The sequence below is a fragment of the Penaeus chinensis genome, chromosome 36 (assembly GCF_019202785.1).
Source record: "Penaeus chinensis breed Huanghai No. 1 chromosome 36, ASM1920278v2, whole genome shotgun sequence".
Classification (NCBI taxonomy): Eukaryota; Metazoa; Arthropoda; class Malacostraca; order Decapoda; family Penaeidae; genus Penaeus; species Penaeus chinensis.
In genome coordinates, this window is record NC_061854.1 from 10,885,488 (window position 1) to 10,905,487 (window position 20,000).

At 35.5% G+C, this 20,000-nt stretch overlaps 2 protein-coding genes across 2 annotated transcripts in view; one reads left to right on the top strand and one right to left on the bottom strand.

The window, feature by feature from the left end:
- Positions 1 to 2,130: 2,130 nt before the first annotated feature.
- LOC125044824 (nucleolar protein 14-like) lies at positions 2,131 to 14,087 on the bottom strand. Its single transcript, XM_047641783.1, has 17 exons — positions 13,961 to 14,087; positions 12,379 to 12,559; positions 12,113 to 12,262; positions 11,221 to 11,341; positions 8,228 to 8,478; positions 7,782 to 8,008; positions 7,509 to 7,639; positions 7,270 to 7,322; positions 6,993 to 7,155; positions 5,832 to 5,986; positions 5,166 to 5,306; positions 4,982 to 5,047; positions 4,092 to 4,256; positions 3,642 to 3,808; positions 3,016 to 3,348; positions 2,747 to 2,902; positions 2,131 to 2,422 (listed from the first exon to the last, which is right to left on the bottom strand). Exons 2-17 carry the CDS (start codon positions 12,544 to 12,546, stop codon positions 2,329 to 2,331), a joined length of 2,541 nt encoding a protein of 846 aa, XP_047497739.1. The 5' UTR covers positions 12,547 to 12,559; positions 13,961 to 14,087; the 3' UTR covers positions 2,131 to 2,328.
- A 287-nt stretch (positions 14,088 to 14,374) lies between these two features.
- Positions 14,375 to 20,000, top strand: part of LOC125044962 (histone deacetylase 11-like) — a 17,176-nt gene continuing 11,550 nt past the window's right edge. The window contains exons 1-5 of the mRNA XM_047641937.1: positions 14,375 to 14,439; positions 17,934 to 17,994; positions 18,674 to 18,812; positions 18,965 to 19,075; positions 19,257 to 19,348. Coding sequence (XP_047497893.1) covers positions 14,427 to 14,439; positions 17,934 to 17,994; positions 18,674 to 18,812; positions 18,965 to 19,075; positions 19,257 to 19,348 — 416 coding nt within the window. The 5' untranslated portion in view covers positions 14,375 to 14,426. The remainder of the gene's footprint in view (positions 14,440 to 17,933; positions 17,995 to 18,673; positions 18,813 to 18,964; positions 19,076 to 19,256; positions 19,349 to 20,000) is intronic.

The window sequence follows — 20,000 nt, forward strand, 5'->3', positions numbered from 1 at the left end:
AGAACCATCTATGTGCAGAGACATTCCACAAAAAAATATAAAAAAGGACCACAGCATTTTCCCCATTTTTTATTCATTTTCCCCGGCAGCATTGGGTTAAACAGGCTTGTATAGTAGACCTTGAGAGAGAGCATATATATATATTTATTTATTATTATTTTTTTTTTTTTACAACTTCTTGGAAGAATGCAGCCTACAGAAATTGTAGGTATTATTCAAATGGGGGGGGTGATATATATATATATATATATATATATATATATATATATATATATATATATATATATATATATATATGGAGAAGAGGTTTATGTTGATATTAGCTAGGGGGTGGAAGCTGATATAGTATCATTTTTATATGTGTATCATTCTTTCTGTAACATTCAGACACTGTTGTAGTCGTTGTGTAATATAAAGATTCTGTAGAATTAAGAAACAGTTGAAAGGAAGACAATCTCCTTAACATAAGAAATGCAAGATGCAGTTAATGGGGCCATCCATCTTAAAACTGCAACATTATGTGACTTTCTCTTCCACTCACTTTTTTTTATTGAACATTTCCATCCTGTAGCATTCACCTTACTGCCAAAGGTTCTACTGACTACACTGAAATGTATTTTGGGAAATGTGTACAAGCTTAAATATATAATGCCACTTTATGATTCATGTAGTGAAAATTACACACAATAAAGGAACAGACCTCAAATAGAAAACAAAAATGTAGGTAAATTGACTCTTCCTTATTTTCATGTTGCTTTTTAGTGAAGCCATTATAGCCGGGTACCTCACTGCCTGCATGTGGCCCAAAATCCTGGCAAATGCTCACTTGAGTGGTGTTTCTCCTGGGTGTGTGGCTTGTAGGCCTGGCCCACGTGAACATTCTTGTGCTTTGTCAAAACCCCTTGACTCCCTTTGGCAATGTTATCTCTGTTTGTGCATACCTATTCCAAGGTATATTTATTTATTTATTGAAATTTTTCTGCTTTGTCAACAGCTAAGGTCATTAGCAGCATATTCAAAATGTAGCGATAGTATGAGGCTTGGGGACAAAGCCCCCAGGTAAGGAAGTAGCGAAAAGCGTTAGGAATGAGTTAATGCTTAGGGCAAAGTTACAATTTGAACAGTACTAGAGGGTAGTACAGTAGTGAGAGGGGGAGCTGATGGGTTATATCATAAGGTAGAGGTTGTTAGGAGTTAAGGGAGGAGGGAGCATTATAAAAAGTGAAAAGGACATGTGTTAACAATCAGGTTAAGTGGATAGAACAAGGGGATAGAACAGAGATCCAAGGCAGGGGTGATCCCCTACATTGGGCCTCAGTCCCCATCATCCCCCCCCCCACCATGACAACAATAAGCAAGGGATGGGGGTGGGGGTCCAAAGTATATACTCATTATTCTATATGCTTTATCAAGATAGTAATGGACTTTTCCCAGCTCTTCCCAGTTTTTCTCTTCCCTTCCCTTCCTTCTTTCTCTATTTCCCTCCTTCCCTGCCCTCCCCTTCCCTCCCTAACCGACCATATACGGTTATATTTTTAATTTATAAATGTCTTTACCTCTTGAAAATTTAGTGTCTGGACACAGAAGACAGCAGTAGGTTTCACTTTTTCAGTAATTTTCAGTTTGGTACATTCAGTTATATGTTATATTTTAATTTCAGCTATTAGTTCAATTGCTTTTGATGACACCATTTCCCAGTGGCATAACCCATTGACTGCTTACTGTAACCCATTGGTGACTGGGGATTTTTTTTATCACAGTTGAACAAATAATCATAGATAATGAGTGAAGAGTTTATGACTTCCTGACTATATCCCAATCACCGGAATGGGATTTCGTATGCACTAGTACAAGATAGGCCATTGCCCAAGCACAGAGCTGCATGCACTAGGAAACACCCATCCAGTTTACAAAAAATTTCAGCCATCAATATTGTGGCACATAAATTTGTAAAATATATATGGATAGTAACTTTGCTAATTGATTATAAGTCTTAGGTAAAGAGCAAAAGTACATTTCAAGAATTTTTCAAATCATGAAAAAAGCATTTTGGAGATTTTGTAAAAGCACAAGAAAGGTTGAGAAGATATAAGCTTACATAGTATTGAGACACCATAATGATATACAAGATAAACCAGAAAAGAGTGTTTATTCATTATATAAAATACAATATGGTGTGTGTGTGTGTGTATATATATATAATATATTCCATAGGTAGAGTTCCTGTCAGTTCTTGATATATACAGTAAACTGTATTGCATTATACTTCCACTTTTGTTTGTGAAAATCTGTAGAAGAGGAGGCTACGAAATCTTATAAGAAACTGAATTATTTCTTCTTCAACTTCATTTTCTTGTGTTCACTCTCTTGCATTTGCAGGCCTCCCATGATCTGTCCAACCTTTCGTTTCCGTTCAGCATCACTGAAAAGAAGAGTAATTTGAATGATATAATGCAGCTTTTTAGATTATATTATTTAGATAATCTTATTTACAACTGATGCTGATGTAAAAGAGAAACCCAGTGGGAAAGCTCATACTGGTAGATAATTTTATAAAATATATAATGGCCGTAAACTATTTATACTTTTTATGATTAATGTTGGTGAGCCAGATTTACTGATCTTTTAGAGTAAAGTAATGCAATTACTGGATCTATTTTACAATATGGTCATATGGGTGGTTATTGGTTGAAAATAATAAGGGAGTACATATTCTTCAGCAGACACAATCCAAGATATATCTTACCTTGCAAGCTGTTCCTGCAATTTCTGTCTAGCTAAGTATGCAGTATCTTTCTCAATTTCTCTCTTCACAGCCTTTCTTTCTCGCTTCAGATTATGAAGCAATTTCTGATGCTCCAGCTTTTCCTTGGAACCATGTCGTTTTTTGACTCCTTCAATACTGCAATAGATTGAAAATTTTATATCTAAAATCTGCAAAAACGTAATTATACATCTCATAATTTTCAAAACTGTATCACTTAAGTCCAACACTTAAACAGATATTTAACATACATCTTCTCAAAGGCCGGCTCAAACATTGGTATTGATTTGGGCCTTGCGTCTTCCTTGACAAGGGGTTTGCCTTGGGCTGGCAAGGATCTAATAGCTTGGCGCAGACCTTCAACAGCCTCTTGTACACTTTTAGGGAGATTCTCTGGAACCAAGCAATCCAGCAGAAGTGTGGTTGGTCTCATAATAGCTCGAACAGATGCAAGGCCTGACCAGCATTTACACACTTCTTGTAAGAGTTCAACCGTTTTCTGGAGCACATTCATTTTGAAGTCATCAGTCATTTCCTCGTCTTTTTTATTAATACTTGCAAATGTAAGTTTACTACTTTCAAATCTGTAAATGAAATACATTGTTAAATTAAGTAAACATAGTTTGTATTCAACTTTAGTATTGTCATCAATAAATTGCATTGCATGTTTCTGAGTATTGTACTACAACACAATACTCTGCTCCAGGAACTGTAATCTCAAGAAGCAGTCCAAAATAGAGCATGTTCGATAGATACTTAAATCAGACCAAAAATAAACCCAGAAATATGATAACATGAAAAGCTTTGAGGGGAAAAAATTACTTCCTAATAATGAATATAACAAAACAACAAATGAACATTGCAAGCTGTTGCTTACACTGTAACAGGTGCCTCTGGTACAAGAAGAGATGCAGTTGGCCCTATGCACTTGAAAGGTGGTGTGATGGGCAATTTAGTTTTGTTCTTCATGGGTAGTGACATAAACAGTAAACCGTTGAGAACATTTGTCAACTCGGGCATAAATCTTTTAGACCTGCTGACGTACTGTAAAAAAAAGAGATAATGAAGAACATGCTTAGCTACAGGAAGGTATCAATAACTTCTTAGGTCTCATCCAAGTTCTCATGCCTTATGAAAGACCTTAAAAATAAGTGATAATTTTTATCTAACAATTTTTCTCCTTTTTTTTTTTTACTATTATAGCCCCTTTTTAGGAAGACTAGGCCTATACATATTTCTATATACAAATTTCTATAGCTAGCACAAAATCAGGAAGTGACAGACCTTATCAAGTGAATTACTGTGCAAGTACTGTAATGTTATTTACCTCATACGCAAGATATGCTGTGAATAAAGCAGCATTAACTTCTCTTCGATTTGAGATTTTGCCTTGCCCAAGCAAGTGACATAAGAAAGCCATGACAGGTGTCATGACAGGATGAATAAAATCAGATGATGGGAAAAGCATTCCAGCTATTTTCAGAAACACAAACTGAAAGTTAAAAGTAATAATAAATATAAGTATATATCATTTGTAGAAGAAAAAATATTTACATTATCATACACCTTTCATTACAAGTTTATAACCTTTCAATCCTCCCCCCAGAAAAAAAAGGTATAAGCTCTCTCAACTGGCAAATTACAGGCTTGCATCACCCCCCCCCCCACACACACACACACAAATAATTTAATGCATACCTATTAGTGTAATACACACACATTCTCAAGTATACATGACAGTACACAAATATACAAACATGCACAATATATTTGGCTTGTTTTGAGATTTAGCAATGTTCCATTAATCCACTGCTGGCAAGTGGAAAGTACATACATGTTATGGCAAGACTGGACATACTGTATATATTCAGGCCACACATATTGAGACTGCCTACTGCCCTGAATTAGGAGCTACAGCCCCTCAAAAGTACCCTAAGTCATACTTCAGCCTCATTCACTGGTGAATGAGGCTGTAGTATGACTGTAGCATATACAGTCATATGCAGTAGCATATCCGATTCACTGGTGAATTGTAAATGCTACACCCAAAATTCTAAAGACTGGGGAAATTTTGTTTCTAATCTTTCCCTCAAGCGGTTGACTGTGCATAGCACCTAGTGCATGGTGCATTAAAGTTCCACTGATATTTACATGACACTTTAATGTCATGTAAACAAAAATTCAAACACAATGACAGATGAATCTGTGTATACTTACTGTATCACCCATAGGATATCTTTTGAACTTATATTTTGAACAGTCTCCATATTTTTCCAACAGCACCTGAAATTTATTTAAAGTATTATAACTTGTACTACAATATTTTCCCATAACCTTTTTTTTTCAAAATATGTGCAAAATTTAATTTAACATCTATTTACACAACCACTTCATAATTTACCTGTTTTAATGCTTTCGCTGTATTTACTTGGGTAAACTGGGTAAGACCATAAATATGTTGAGTGATGCAATCCACATACAAAAGGGGTGACACAGAGTCCAAGGGAGAAGTACCATCATAATCAGCTAAAACATTCAATGTCTGCAAAAGTATAAGTAATATAATAAGTATAAGTAACTGTATAACACCATAAATTTTACTTTTCCTGATTACTTCATATATAACAAAGTAATAAAATACATCAGCATAAACTATTAATAGTAACAAATACAGTACTATTAATAAGAACTGCCATAACAATGATAAGAACAACAACAGTAATAATAATAATAATGGCAATGACAAATAATAATAATGACAGTGATGATAATCACACAATTAGTTATAATTATAATGATTATAATTTTAATAAAAACAACAAATACTAATTAAAAAAATAATAATGACACTGACAATAATAATAATTAAAATTATAATTATAATATTATTTACTCTAATAATATAATAATCATAGAAATATCTGACAGCAATGATAACACTAATACTAATGAAAATGATGATGATTAATGATGGTGATGGTGATGGTGATGGTGATGATGATGATGATGATGATGATGATGATGATGATGGTGATGGTGATGATCATGATGAAGTCATCATTCTTACCTGCAGAAGATATGCACATAAGTAATCACACTTTTCCTTATTCTTCCCTCCAAGTTTGGGATGATTACATGCAATCATTCGCTGTAAGATAGTGTTCACTTCTCCTGGTGAGTGATTTTCTAACAAGGCCCAGAATGCCTCATAGTCTTGTGGCACTGAAAACAACAGCAAATATATTACTATCTCTACCAAGCACTTACATGATAAGAAAACTTCATACACAGCAACAGACAACACATTTCAGAAATAGACAACAAAAATATGCACCTGGTGATGCTTAATGTTTGGAACTACCTATAAGATTAATGTACATGGTGCAATTATTGTATTGTCTATTATAATAGTTGGTACAATTACTGTATTGTCTATTATAATAGTTGGTACAATTGTTGTATTGTCTATTATAATAGTTGGTACAATTATTGTATTATCTATTATAATAATTGGTGCAATTATTGTATTGTCTATCATAATAGTTGATACAATCATTGTATTGTCTATTATAATAGTTGGTACAATTATTGTATTGTCTTTTATATTAGTTAATCCCATACACCCTCTGCAACTGGCACCTTCAGTTGAAATCTAAAGAGAATTTATGTATAGGTCTAGTGCCTAACAGCTAAGCTATCACCATGGTATTTTGTATCCCCACACAATGACATAAGAAATCAGTTTACTATTTCATTACTAAACAAAAATACTAAATATCTCTCTTCCCAAGTGTTCAAAACAGCCCTACCACTAATCTTGTGGTGATGGCAAGTTATAGCAGATCTTTTGTATATTCATACTGTGAATTCAAAGATTTATGATAACATAAAATTACTTGATTTGCATTAAAGGAAACAACTGTTACAAAAGATAATAAAAAATAAAATAACTTTTAAGTGGCCAAAGGGACTGAGTAGGAAAAGCAGCATAAGTGTATGCCATAGGCTTTTGTTATTACTATTTGTGTAAATTTGTTTTTGCAGTCTGTGCTTATTTACTATCATAACCAATATCGTATCATATATGCAGTCTGTAAAGGTAATACAAACATAAGGCACCAAATCAATCAGCACATACTATAATTTTTCAATAGGGTTTACCCCATATAATTACTTCTATATTTTTTTTTTTTTTTTATGCTACAACTGTAACTCTTAAAACACTTACCTTCAAATGTATATGGCAGCTCCTTTTTGGCTGCTTCCATCATTTCCTTCTTTTTAATCACCTCAAGTGTACCAGGCTTTTCTTTTATCTCTTCTTCCTCTTCTTCACTCTCACTTTCTTCTAAAATATCTGAGTACTTATCACTTTCATCATCATCATCCTCCTCTTCTTCTTCTTCTGCTTCTGCTTCTTCTTCTTCTGCTTCTGCTTCTGCTTCTGCTTCTGCTTCTGCTTCTGCTTCTGCTTCTGCTTCTGCTTCTGCTTCTGCTTCTGCTTCCTCTTCTTCTCCTCCTTCTCCTTCCTCTTCTTCCCCATCTTCATCTACTTCCTCTGAAAATGTATTCATACAATCAAACTTTTGTAAATTACAATCACAACTAATCCTGCGGATATAATGATTATCAACATTATTAGCATCTGCATCAACATGAAAGTCTACATGTCATCATAAAATAGTTAGAAAGGATTCATAAAAAAGATGGAATCCTATTACAAATCACACAAATAATATCTTACCATTTCCATCTTCAGCATCATCATCCTTTTCATCATCACTTTCATCTTCTGTTTGGTCTTCATCATCTGCTGTCAACATTTTACCATCCTTATAACTTAAGGGTACCTGGATATCTTTCTGTAATATGTACCTGTAAAGTACACATTAATTTAGTCTTGGCAAATCATCTTTAAAAACAAGTAGCACAAAAAAATTTCATTATTCATTATCATAATTCTACTTCAATTTTCCCTATAACAACTTAGTTCTTTCACATTCACTTCATAGCTTACTGATCATCTAGGTCATCTGCACTCCTCATTTTATTCACATCTTTTACTTCTTCTCCCTTCATCCGCCTGACACGATCTGCTTCCAGTTTTTCAAGTTTCTCTCTCTCTTCCTTGGCTATTTCCTCTGGTGTCTTCAACTTATCAACAGGTTTTGCTTTTCCAGCACGGTCAAATCCAAGCTCTTTAACGAGCATATCATAGTCTCTAAAGGCACTTTTTGTTTTAGCCTGGAATGTGAAAGAAATCACGTGAAGTTATTATAAAATTCACCGAGGCAAAATACTCTTATAAACAAAGCATTTAACTGACATGACATATTTCAAAAATATTTCAATTAAGAATTATCAACATGATAATCTTACTCCTTACAAAAAAATCTTTGGAAGTTTTTGTGGCATAAAAAAGGTAGATGCTAAAACTGTTAACAAATAGTTGCTCTCACTTACTGCTTGTTTGTCCTCATCAGTCATTGCATAACCAGCCATTATCATCATGAAATTTTGTAATTTGGAATCAAGGTTACTGACAGCTTCATGCTGCTCCTCTTTTTCCTTTTTGAACTCAGCCTTTTTTCTTTTTGACTCTGCTATGATTTCATCAATCCATTCTTTTTTGGTCTTGTGTTTCTCAGTATCACCTTCCTCATATTCTCGTCTTGTCAAGAAACCACCAAAATGTTGTTCTTTGACAAACTGAGCTGTTGGGCAAAAATATGAATTCATTATATGATTCCTACCAATACAGTTTTACAAAAAGATTTATATGAATTCCTTTTCCAATGAAGAATATAAAGAAAAAGAAAAACAACAAGTGTAAGACTAAAAAAGGAAAATAATGATTAATGGTTAGAAGAAATAAATGTGCTAAATAATAAAAGTATTGTGGCAAAAACGGGTGGAAATGAGTTAATGATCAGGATAAGATGTGTTAGGTGTCAACGGTTGTAGAACGTTGTAGGATAGAATGGTAATGAAAAGTGTATGAGGGGGAGCAAATGGAATACAGTGGAGATTTGTAAAAGGGGATGGGGTTAAAGATATAGGGCACTGAGATCAAATGGAGAGTATGTGTCTGAGGAGGGGAGTGTAAGACTGCATGAGGAAAACTGCAAAAGAGCTATTATGAAAAAATCATAGGGTAATATGCTAAGAAACAATAGTTGTAGAAGTAGGAGAAGAATACTGAGAATGAAATAAGGGAACATTGGAAGGTGGTGATGTATTGGGAAGAATGTGAGGAGGGGAGAGATCTGGAGAAGGACATTGTTGTGACACAAGGGTGGCATGTGAGCATCTAGGTGAGAGTGGTAAGGATAATTGGGAAGGAAGGGGGAATGGTGATGTACATGTGGGAGGAGAGGATGGGGTGTTTTTTGTGTGAGTGAGAGGAGGAGGGGTAGGGGGAAGGAGGATGGATATCAGCAGATACTTTGCATGTAGAGCAAATAAAGGGATTAGAGGGTGGATGAAAGAGTGGATCATTCTCTTGAGTCATGTTTATAAACTTTTGGATGTCTTCAAGACTTTCTAAAGGGGAGTTGGGAGGGGAGGTCTAAAAAAAAACAAAGGTTTTCTTATGTAGAGGAAAAGAAAGAATAGATTTCCAAGGAGCAAAGGGAGAGGTGGGTGTAGGAAAGGATGTGGTGAATTATGGAGTGGAAAGTTTAGAGTGTCTGGTCCTAGGGTAAAGTGAGAAGGAAGAAGGGGAGGGTAGGTACCAAGGAAGTGGTAGAGGGTAGAGTATCTGGATTTAGACTGGAAAAAGAATTTGACTGGGGGAGAGAGGTAATAGAGTTATGTTGGTTCGGGGTAGAGGGAAGAGATATTTGGGGAAATGCTGAGACTTCTTGAGAAGATGTGAGGGGAGCGGGTGAAGTCCAGTTTTGGAATAGATATAAAGAGAAAACCTTGTCGGCGTGCTTCTTGTCTGGCCTCACACAGAGCGAGGCCTAGTTTGAATCTGAGAACTGATCGAGCTTGTAGGTTGGGCAGCTCCTATAAAATACATCATGGGAGCCACCACAATTGGCACACATGCATGACTGAGTGGAGCAATTTGAACAGTCATGACCAGGTTGGGCACATAGAGGACAGAGGGCTGTGGAGCAACAGTTTTTGGCTGGGTAGCCAAAACACCAACATTTCTGACATTGACTGGGAAGAGGTCGATATGGTCGGACAATGCAGGGCACTCCACCAATATAAACTTCATGGGGGGGGTCATGTCTACGGACACGAATCTTGGCAATATTGGTGTAGGACTTATGTTGGCCTCTGGGAGAAAGAGCTTAGCACTGGACTGCCACTGCATCATAGTCAAAAAGGCAAGTGAACAAGTCTTTTTCTCAGTCTGATCTCTCCTTGTTATAGACACGACAATCAGTTGGAGAGACAGAAACAGTTCTGGTACAAGAATTAAGGGAGGAGTGAGATTGGGAAGGAATGGGTTTTCCAGTGAGGTCAGACAGGGTATATAATGCATGAACTTGGGACTCAGATGTAACTGTGATGAGGCGTGAACAATTGGAATTTGCTGTAAGAGTATGGGGCTGTAGGGGGAATCACAAAGAATTGATCCCACTTGGCTGAGCCAAAAAGGGTACTCAAAGGTTTACAGAGGTGGAAGCAGTAGAAGGACGAGGTCAGGAGGAAGATGGGGTGGTATGGAGAGAGGGAGGAGGACAATATGGAGGACAATAAGGATGAAGAGTAGTAATAAAGGGGTGGAGGTAGACAACAAAGAAGACTGTAGAAGATGGAGTGGAGGATGTTGAAAGAGAGGAAGGGGTGTATTCTGAAGGTTGATTAATGACCTGGGTGGAAGATTAGGAATAGATAAAGTTGAAAGCAAACACTGAGGAGGGGTATTAGTGTCAGTGGTCAGAGTCATGGTCAAAGGAGAGGCAGGGGACAGGAAACCAATGAAATAAATTTAGATAGGCTAGCTGATGAAGGGGTAAGCCTTAATGCCCATAATAAGGATAAAAAACCTTCATTATTGGCCATGGCAAGCCTGATATAAATGGGGAGAGGAAATGGTCTACCTCTCAGAGTCCTCATGAGAGGTAAGGGCTGGGCAATTAATCAAGGGAATACCGTGCCAATGGCTCCCAGAGATCGTTCATGACTGACACTAATCCAGCCTTTCATCCTTTCATCATGGCTCTCACATCTTAGGAAGTGGACAGAAGGGGATGATGAAGAAGAGATGGAAAAGAAAAGGGGGAGAAGAAAAGTCATGCAAAATTAGTTGAGGCAAGGGCTGAAGTCCAAGGTTGGGGTGATCCCCTACATTTAGCCCTAGTCTCTGTCTCCTAAGCCCCCAAAACCAACAACGAGCAAAGGGATTAGGGGGGAAAGGAAAAGAAACGAGAGTAAAAAGAATAATAAGCTATTTTTGTATTTTTCTTAACAAAACATCAAACCTACGGGGTACTAACCATCAAGTTTTCCTTCATCTTCATCATCACTGAGGCTGAGCTTGTCATTTAAGTTGGAGTCATTCAGTGCCAGGCCACCATGGGTCAGCTCTTCATCTTCATTCAAGTTAAACAATGATTTCTGCAAATATAATTTCATATTTTATTTATTTCAGGGTTTTTCAGATTTTTTTTCTCTTCTGCTCCTCTCTCTCTCTCTCTCCCCTCTCTCCCTCTCTCCCTCTCTCCCTCTCTCCCTCTCTCCCTCTCTCCCTCTCTCCCTCTCTCCCTCTCTCCCTCTCTCCCTCTCTCCCTCTCTCCCTCTCTCCCTCTCTCCCTCTCTCCCTCTCCCCCTCTCCCCCTCTCCCTCTCCCTCTCCCTCTCCCTCTCCCTCTTCCTCTCCCTCCCCCTCTATTTCTCCCTCTATCTCTATTGCTATCTCTCCCTCTATCTCTATTGCTATCTCTCCCTCTATCTCTATCTCTATCTCTCCCTCTGTCTCTATCTCTATCTCTCCCTCTGTCTCTATCTCTATCTCTCCCTCTGTCTCTATCTCTATCTCTCCCTCTGTCTCTATCTCTATCTCTCCCTCTGTCTCTATCTCTATTTCTATCTCTCCCTCTGTCTCTATCTCTCACTCTCCCTCTATCTCTATCTCTATCTCTCACTCTCCCTCTATCTCTATCTCTCCTGCTCCCTCTATCCCTATCTCTCTCTCTTAATCACCCCCTCTTTCCCTCAATTACCCCCTGTGAAGGATTCACTCTATATTAAATGGAAACTCTTAAACAAATTAGTGATCCGCCTTATACTTAAGCCTGCTCACACACGCACACATCAAAGCATACAACCATCTATACAAATATTTCCATTTGCAAACAACTAGATGCAAGAAATGTGAAATCCTTTATACCTTTCCAAACTGTCTTTTCTTCTCTGCTGCAATTCTAAGGGCAATTTTCTTCTCAGGATCCATTGCAGAATCATTTTCTCCTATGCGTCTGTCAACAAAGACGTTGCTCTTATTCCGAGATTTGTATTCCTGAAGTAGTGTTTTGTCTCTCTGGAATAAGAAAAAACAAGTAAAATCTAATCTTATCTTGTGATAACGATAAAATCAATTGGATATTCCAAGAGTAATTATCACTCATGCCCTGCTTGAGGACATGTAAACCTCACCTTCTTTATTGCTTTTGATCTTGCAACTCCTGGTAATCCGCGTTCAAATTTACTCCTGCGTCCCAGTACATCATGCTTTACTCGATTTGTGTGAACTTCAAAAGGGTTCAGTCTCTTCACCTTTTTCTGTCCTCCAAAGCTAGACTTTGATTTACCTTTTTTCCCCATTGTGATTCATAAACTGAAAGAAATCAAAAATCATAATTAACTTTACATACATATTATATATATGTTATATATATACTTATTTTGTGTGTGTGTGTGTGTTTTTGTGTGTGTGTTTTTGTGTGTGTGTGTTTTTGTGTGTGTGTGTTTTTGTGTGTGTGTGTTTTTGTGTGTGTGTTTTTGTGTGTGTGTGTTTTTGTGTGTGTGTGTTTTTGTGTGTGTGTGTTTTTGTGTGTGTGTGTTTTTGTGTGTGTGTGTTTTTGTGTGTGTGTGTTTTAGTGTGTGTGTGTTTTTGTGTGTGTGTGTTTTTGTGTGTGTGTGTTTTTGTGTGTGTGTGTTTTTGTGTGTGTGTGTTTTTGTGTGTGTGTGTTTTTGTGTGTGTGTGTTTTTGTGTGTGTGTGTTTTTGTGTGTGTGTGTTTTTGTGTGTGTGTGTTTTGTGTGTGTGTGTGTGTGTGTGTGTGTGTGTGTGTGTGTGTGTGTGTGTGTGTGTGTGTGTGTGTGTGTGTGTGTGTGTGTGTGTGTGTGTGTGTGTGTGTGTGTGTGTGTGTGTGTGTGTGTGTGTGTGTGAATTAAATAATCCATATCATAAAAAAGGAAAATCTACACTTGCTGATACATGAAATAATTGACACAGCCAAAGAATAACATAACTAAGGCAAGAGGATTGGGAAATACAGCAATAGGGTGGGGGTCTGGGGGCTAAGTCCTAAGGTTAAGAAAGTTTTTGATTCATCTAGTGATGTTTGTGGATCTCCTCTTAAATAATATGTATATATACTTTTTTTATCATTTGCAATGGAAAACAAAAGAGATTCAGGCATACTACACCATGCATAACTGAAACAAGGATTAATAATTACAAGGATAAGCATGGTGTGAAAACAAAAAGGTTGTTGCTACATTTACAGTATCATAGGGCAATGTCTACTGACTATATTTCTAGGAGTTCTTGTCACATGTGTGCAGAGTGGAATTCTCAAACACTTCTGTAATCACAGTACTGCATCAGTCACTATACTGTTTCGTGCAGGGGGCTGAGACCCCAATCCCCGCCCAGGAAAGAAAAGATTCTTCCACATATTCACTGCAGGAGTGCATCGGGTATCGGGTACTCCCACATGTTGGTCTGCGCTCTACCCTGCCATGGGTAGAGCGAGGATTCCACACTGCGCACCCGCGACCAGAACTCTAACCTAAAATCACTTATGGGTAATATATCCACAGTCACTCAATTTATTACTGTGGACTCCAGTACACTAATCAAGACCATAGCGTGACTTGGCTTGTGTGTATTCAGAAAGGTCTGTGCTATCAGCGCATCTCTCACTCAAAAGTACGCCTTCAAGGACTTTTCTTTAACTAGGCATCCAGTTGCTTAGCTACATTATACTGAGAAACTAAAAGCATTTGACTTACAATAATACTATTGCTTTTCCGCCTATAACCCGCTCACAGAAGGAACATGTGCGAACACGACTTGTTTGTTTACCACTGAAGGAAACTACGGGGAAAATAATTAAAGGGGAAACAGACACTCTTAATAATAGCAAAGTAATGTTCACATATTCATACCATATAATGTTTTTGTATTTTTTGTACATATGAGTTAAATCAACTAATGGAGGCATAAAAAAAGCGATATATGTTTTACTTATGTGATATTTGCTCAGGTGAGGAATAGATAAATCATAAATCAAATCTAAAAAACATCAGTTACTCATAAACTATAAGACAAATCTTGCTATCAATCATAAAATGCCCTTGATTAGAGAAATATAATTTTGTACATGTAGTCCCCGCACTTTCCATCCGGCTAGTTTCACCGTAATTATTATACTTACGAGGTGTGGGAGTATGAAGTGCACGGAAATTAAGGATTCATATGGCTTTTTTGTGTAATGGCTTGGTTGACAGTTTGCCTTGTTCATATCAACCAATTCCCTGGGCATTTTACTGACAAACTTGAACGTATGGTTTATGCGCCAACCTTATTCAATCGACTATGTTACAATTTCTCTCGCTGGTGCTTTGATGCGAGTCGTTCCCGTTCGAGAAAGAATTTCGCCATCGAGCTTTCTCTGTGCTCTTACTCATTGTTCAGTCGCCTTCAAGTGACATTAAAGTATTTTCGTGGCCTGCGTCAATGTATTTTTGCAAGATGAATGTTTGCATGCCTTCAGGTGAATGAAGACAAACGAGTTTAAAGTTCAAAGGGTTAGGCCTCAAGTTGGGGCAATTAACTAGATTAATGGTATTTATTGATAATAAGTTATGAAGATCAGACAGACATAAGTGTTGTAAACGCCAAAGTATGGTATATCAATCAGTTGCAATAAGAAGCATTAAACCCCATTAAATTTACTTGTACGCAATATGTGAACTTAAACTAGGTTTTTTAAAGAAAAAGTGTTCTGTTTGCCAGTCTTTACCACAAGCACATAACTTATAAGACAGTGGTTGATTTGGATTAAACCACTTCAAACTTGAATTCAGCATTCTTAAAGGTATTATAGACTATTGATTGGAAGTGGTTTGTGGAAGTGTGTATGGGTCTATAAAATAAGCATGAGAGTCTAACTCTCTGGTGAATCATTGTCAATAAAGACCCAGTTCAAGTTCGATCTTGTGAGTACATACTAATGAGGGTTTGTAGGATTCTGCTCCGTATAATGCATGGAGGTCAATTTGACACCATACCACCTGGTTGAACTCAAGATTATAAATTTATTTAATGGATATAATTTAGAGAAGTAAGTCATACTCTGTTAGCCACAATGGGTGTCTACTAACATCTACTAAAAGTATAATATTTATTAGGTCAACAACATTCCTTCTACCCTGAAATGTACCACATCTGTTAGCATGCAAGTTGCATGTTTTTATTCATGAAATAGATGCTTAAACCCCTCTGTGACTTGTGCTACAGAATATCTCATATGCCAGTAGACAACAATTCCTGTGTTTGACTTCTCGGTCAAGTGAAAGGAACAATATTTGTATTTATTTACTTGATACTGTAAATGTTAACCACGCTGTTAACATCAGAAATACACTAAATTGAGGGCTATATAAAGAATTTTGCATGACATTGCCTGCTGGATTATACTAATGGATGGATATGCAAAATATCAGTATATAATGCTTAAGCTTTCAGTTCATTAAATGTTATGAATGTTTATACATTGATGCTTTATGTAATAGGATTATATGGCAGTCAGTCATTTACAGTTGTTTATTCAAGCTTAAAATTAAGTTATAACAATTATTTTTAAAGTGTGTTACATGATGTTGGAATGGCAGTCAAGTGTTTTTTATCCATTTTTTTTTTTTCTTTCTTTCTTTCTTTTTTTCTTTCCTTTTTAGGTAGTATCCATGTTAGAATATTTCAAATAAGTATTTTATAAGACTAAAAATTAATGAAGATTCAACTTTATTTATTTTAACATACTGATATTTGTTCAGGTCAACTCTTGATATTTGTTTTTTATTTCAGTTTTCTTTTTTTTTTCTTTTTCTTTTTAAGGAATTTTAATTTCATCTCAATAAATCTATTCCTTGGTTGTTGTTTTTTCTTTCTTTCTTTTTGACAAATATCCTTAGAAAATAAGAAGTGTGATTAATAGGCTGTGAAGTATTATAGATAGTTTAGATTTTGGTAGATGTTTACAAGAAATCAGTCCATTAAGCTTTTGATGCTTCAGCAAAGACTAAGAAACTACTTCCTTGTGTATTCTGGCATAATAAAGCATGTAGACCTTCTTAGCCACTTTTCATAGAGTAATGAACCAATCCAAGTTTTTCCAAAATAGTGTCAGGCCACTTTCTACTTTAAGATTGTTGGCAATCCATCACAGATTACAGTAAATTTCCTGTGCATAGAGAAAGAATTTGGCCAATATGATTAGGAAAGAAAATCCTGTTTTGAAAGGCACTTTAGGTGCCTTGTAAACATTTACTGATAGTATCAGTCAAGATAGATAAATACTTCAAGAGTTCAGTAAGTCTTGGTAATATAGATATAACTAGGCTACCTACTTTCAGTACATGTAGCATTACATTCTTTCCCTGAAAAAAAATCAAATATTGTAAATATGCTTGGGTTCAAGAATCATAAATTTTAGATTGATTTATTTATATCATTTTTCTCATCTTCCTTTGCTTTTAATGTAATATTCCAAATACATTCATCAGAATTATCAGATGAATAGGCTGTTCAGAACTGGACTGCATCAAATATGGGTGTGACTTGCTTGCTTCTAGCAGTCAGGTAAAGGCCAGCTAGCCTCTAAATCCAATATTCTGGCAAAAATAGCAGTTAGATAGGTCCCTAGTTTGACAGTCAGTTGCCAGATGGGTCTCCTAATTCTAACTTGCCAGAATATAATTCTGGAGACCAGAACAATCACAAATTATAATTTATCCTGATATACATTGATATAACATGCAGAGTAATGTTCTTTAATGTATTTATATATCTTGTATTATTATGCTGGACAATAACAATAAATTTTGATATTGATTAGTTCTTAAATTCATTGCTTATGATATTTGAATATCTAATGATAGAACTAGCAAATTTCTGTTACAAATTAAAAATGATTCTATGGATACTTTCACCAGGGTTAAAAGACAACAACTAAAAGTATTTCAGCATATAGGTAGTACTGATAAAGGAAGCATTTATCTTTATAGGTCCTTACGTCATTGCTTACTGTACAAGTTTTGACAGCTGAACTTGTGGTAGTGGAAAGTAGAGCTGTACTTCAATCTGTAACATTAATTCAGAAAATCCATATATTTTTTTTTTTTTATATATACTGATATATATATATATATATATATATATATATATATATATATATATATATATATATATATATATATATCTCAGCCAACCATTTGCAGGACCCATCTTGCCTGTAGTATAAATTATCTTTTGCAATACAAATTCTCTCTTGCTGGATGAGTGTTGTATGTTTAGAGGGCTGAAGACTTTTTGTCAAAAATGCATGAGGTAAAGTTTACTGGCTATTTTATAGAGAGGGCTAGAAGAAAATCCTGAGAATAGTGTTATCAGTTTGGCATTTTATCATTACCTTCTTGTTTTTTTTTTTCTCTCTATTGAGAAGTTTTGATACCATGTTAGGGTTTCATCATTTATCTCATTTTCTTGAAGAATATACATGATTTTCCTTGTTTTCTGATAGTTTTCCCTTTCCTGTTCATTTACATTTTCTTGCGTCACTTTCACAACTTTTTCTTCCTTAGTCTTCTTTTGTATATGGTTCTAGCATTAGCATTCATTAATTTCAGAATTATATTTCTGTTGGTGGTTTCATCCCTATATCTCAATTATTTTCACAATAATTATATTCCAATTATATTACAGGCAGAATGGCATCTGTAAGCCCAGAAGACAACACAGACAATGATGCAATGCCTAAAGAATTGTAAGTTTCAAGTTTTCTTTGTATTTGCCATCTGGATATTTTATTACTCATAGCTTAAATGAGCAATTTCAAGGGTAATCTTTAAACTCAGAATAAAAGATGCTCGATAAACATGTCTTTCATTCAGATTTATGTAGTTCAGTGACATTTTTTTCAACCTTTAAATCAAAATATATAACAATATAAGAAACAAGAGTGGATTATTTTAATTGAACTCAAGCAAGCTACTCAACAACTTTCCATATTTAGATATATGTACTTCACTCACAGCCATAATTGAACCTCGTGATGAATGATTTTTTTTTTATTGTCTTTCCATCTCATGATAGGTAATATAACAAAGAATCAAGCAAAAATATTGTATTACATTATTTAATTTATGTTATTTTGATCAGTTTTAGCAAGTGCATTCCTTGATTCACACGATAAAATTATGCACCGGGAAAATATGATTGGTATTGTTTTAAACCGTCCACAGAAGATTGTTCTGTTAGCTTTTTGTTAGACGTTACATTAGTTAATGATCTGACTTGTACAGTCATTATCATTCTTTGGAAATTAGGCCTAACATCCCAATTAAATCTGTATTTTTGTTTGCTCAAGAATTCTATTCTTTTAAGCATTATCTAAGTATCATACATATATCCAAACTTTGCAACAATCTTAGCATGTGTTCCAGGGCTGCTGAAAGCAAGCTGTATGTGGATGTTGGTATGGAATGCATACCCATTGTGTATCGTGATGAGTACAACATACGTTTGCTTGGCATGGAAAAACTGCACCCATTTGATGCTGGAAAATGGGGGAATGTTGTAAAAGTATGTTATTTTTGTTTTGTTTACCTGTAAGATATTTTAAATGTTACAGATAATTTAGATAAAAGTAAAGATGTTTTTTTTTTTTTAACACAAATAGTAATTAGTATATATTGTTACAACCACAGAAACTTTAATCTTTCTTTTATTTTCAGTATTTGAAGAAGAAGAAATTGCTGAAAGATTTAAAATTAGTGTGCCCAAATGAAGCCACTGAGACTGACTTACGCTTCGTACATACAGCATCATATCTTAGAAGTCTGAAGGTACGACATAAATGTTAAGTTTCAGATACATACAAGTACATTCAATCATCTCTGGAGAGTACAAAGTGAAATACTAATCTAACAGGTTTTATTAAGGAATGTATGTATTACATTTATAATGAAGAAATTCTTTTTTAATTTCAGCAAGATGCCGTGTTCAATCCCCCTATTTTTATTTCAGTGGAGTGTGAATGTTGCAAAAATTACAGAGGTTGCTCCAGTAGCACTTTTGCCAAATATGGTTGTGCAGAAAAAGGTATTAAAACCATTCAGGTAAGTTACTAAAGTAGATAAGGTTAGCAAGGATCTCTGTTTTGTTGTATTCAGAAGATTCTTGTTGAAGTGAAATTATTTTTTTATCTGTATTAATTTACTTTCCATCTCATAGCATTTCATTAGGATGCAAAGCTTAAAACACTCCACATATCAATCAGTCAAATTTTATATTTTTGAGGGGCAGACATTGAGACAATGATTCTTGTATATACATATTTTGTAACCATAACATTATTATCTGAAAGGTCATTATCTTCAATTAATTGATAATTTGACATTGGAAAATGTAAAAGTTATTAATAGTGTGGCCTAAAAGGGTGTGAATCTATCCCTGGAAAATGTCTTAAATACAGACATAAAAAACTTGCACCTTGTTTATTAGCTAATGTGTTTTGGGAATAATGCATTATAGTACTTCATAGTGAAAATTATAGTTTTCTCTCTGCTGAGAAGAAGGCAGTGTTGATAATAGCCAGTGCTAAACATTTATCATGCTCTTCCCATTAACCTAGTCAACTGCTAGGCACTCAGTGCCACTGAAGTGTGACTTTCAATAGCTCAAGAAATTATGTTAAGTATACCAAAAAGTAATGGTCTTAGCATCAGATTGTAAAGTGGTGTCAGAGTAGGCCGGGGAATACCCAGATTC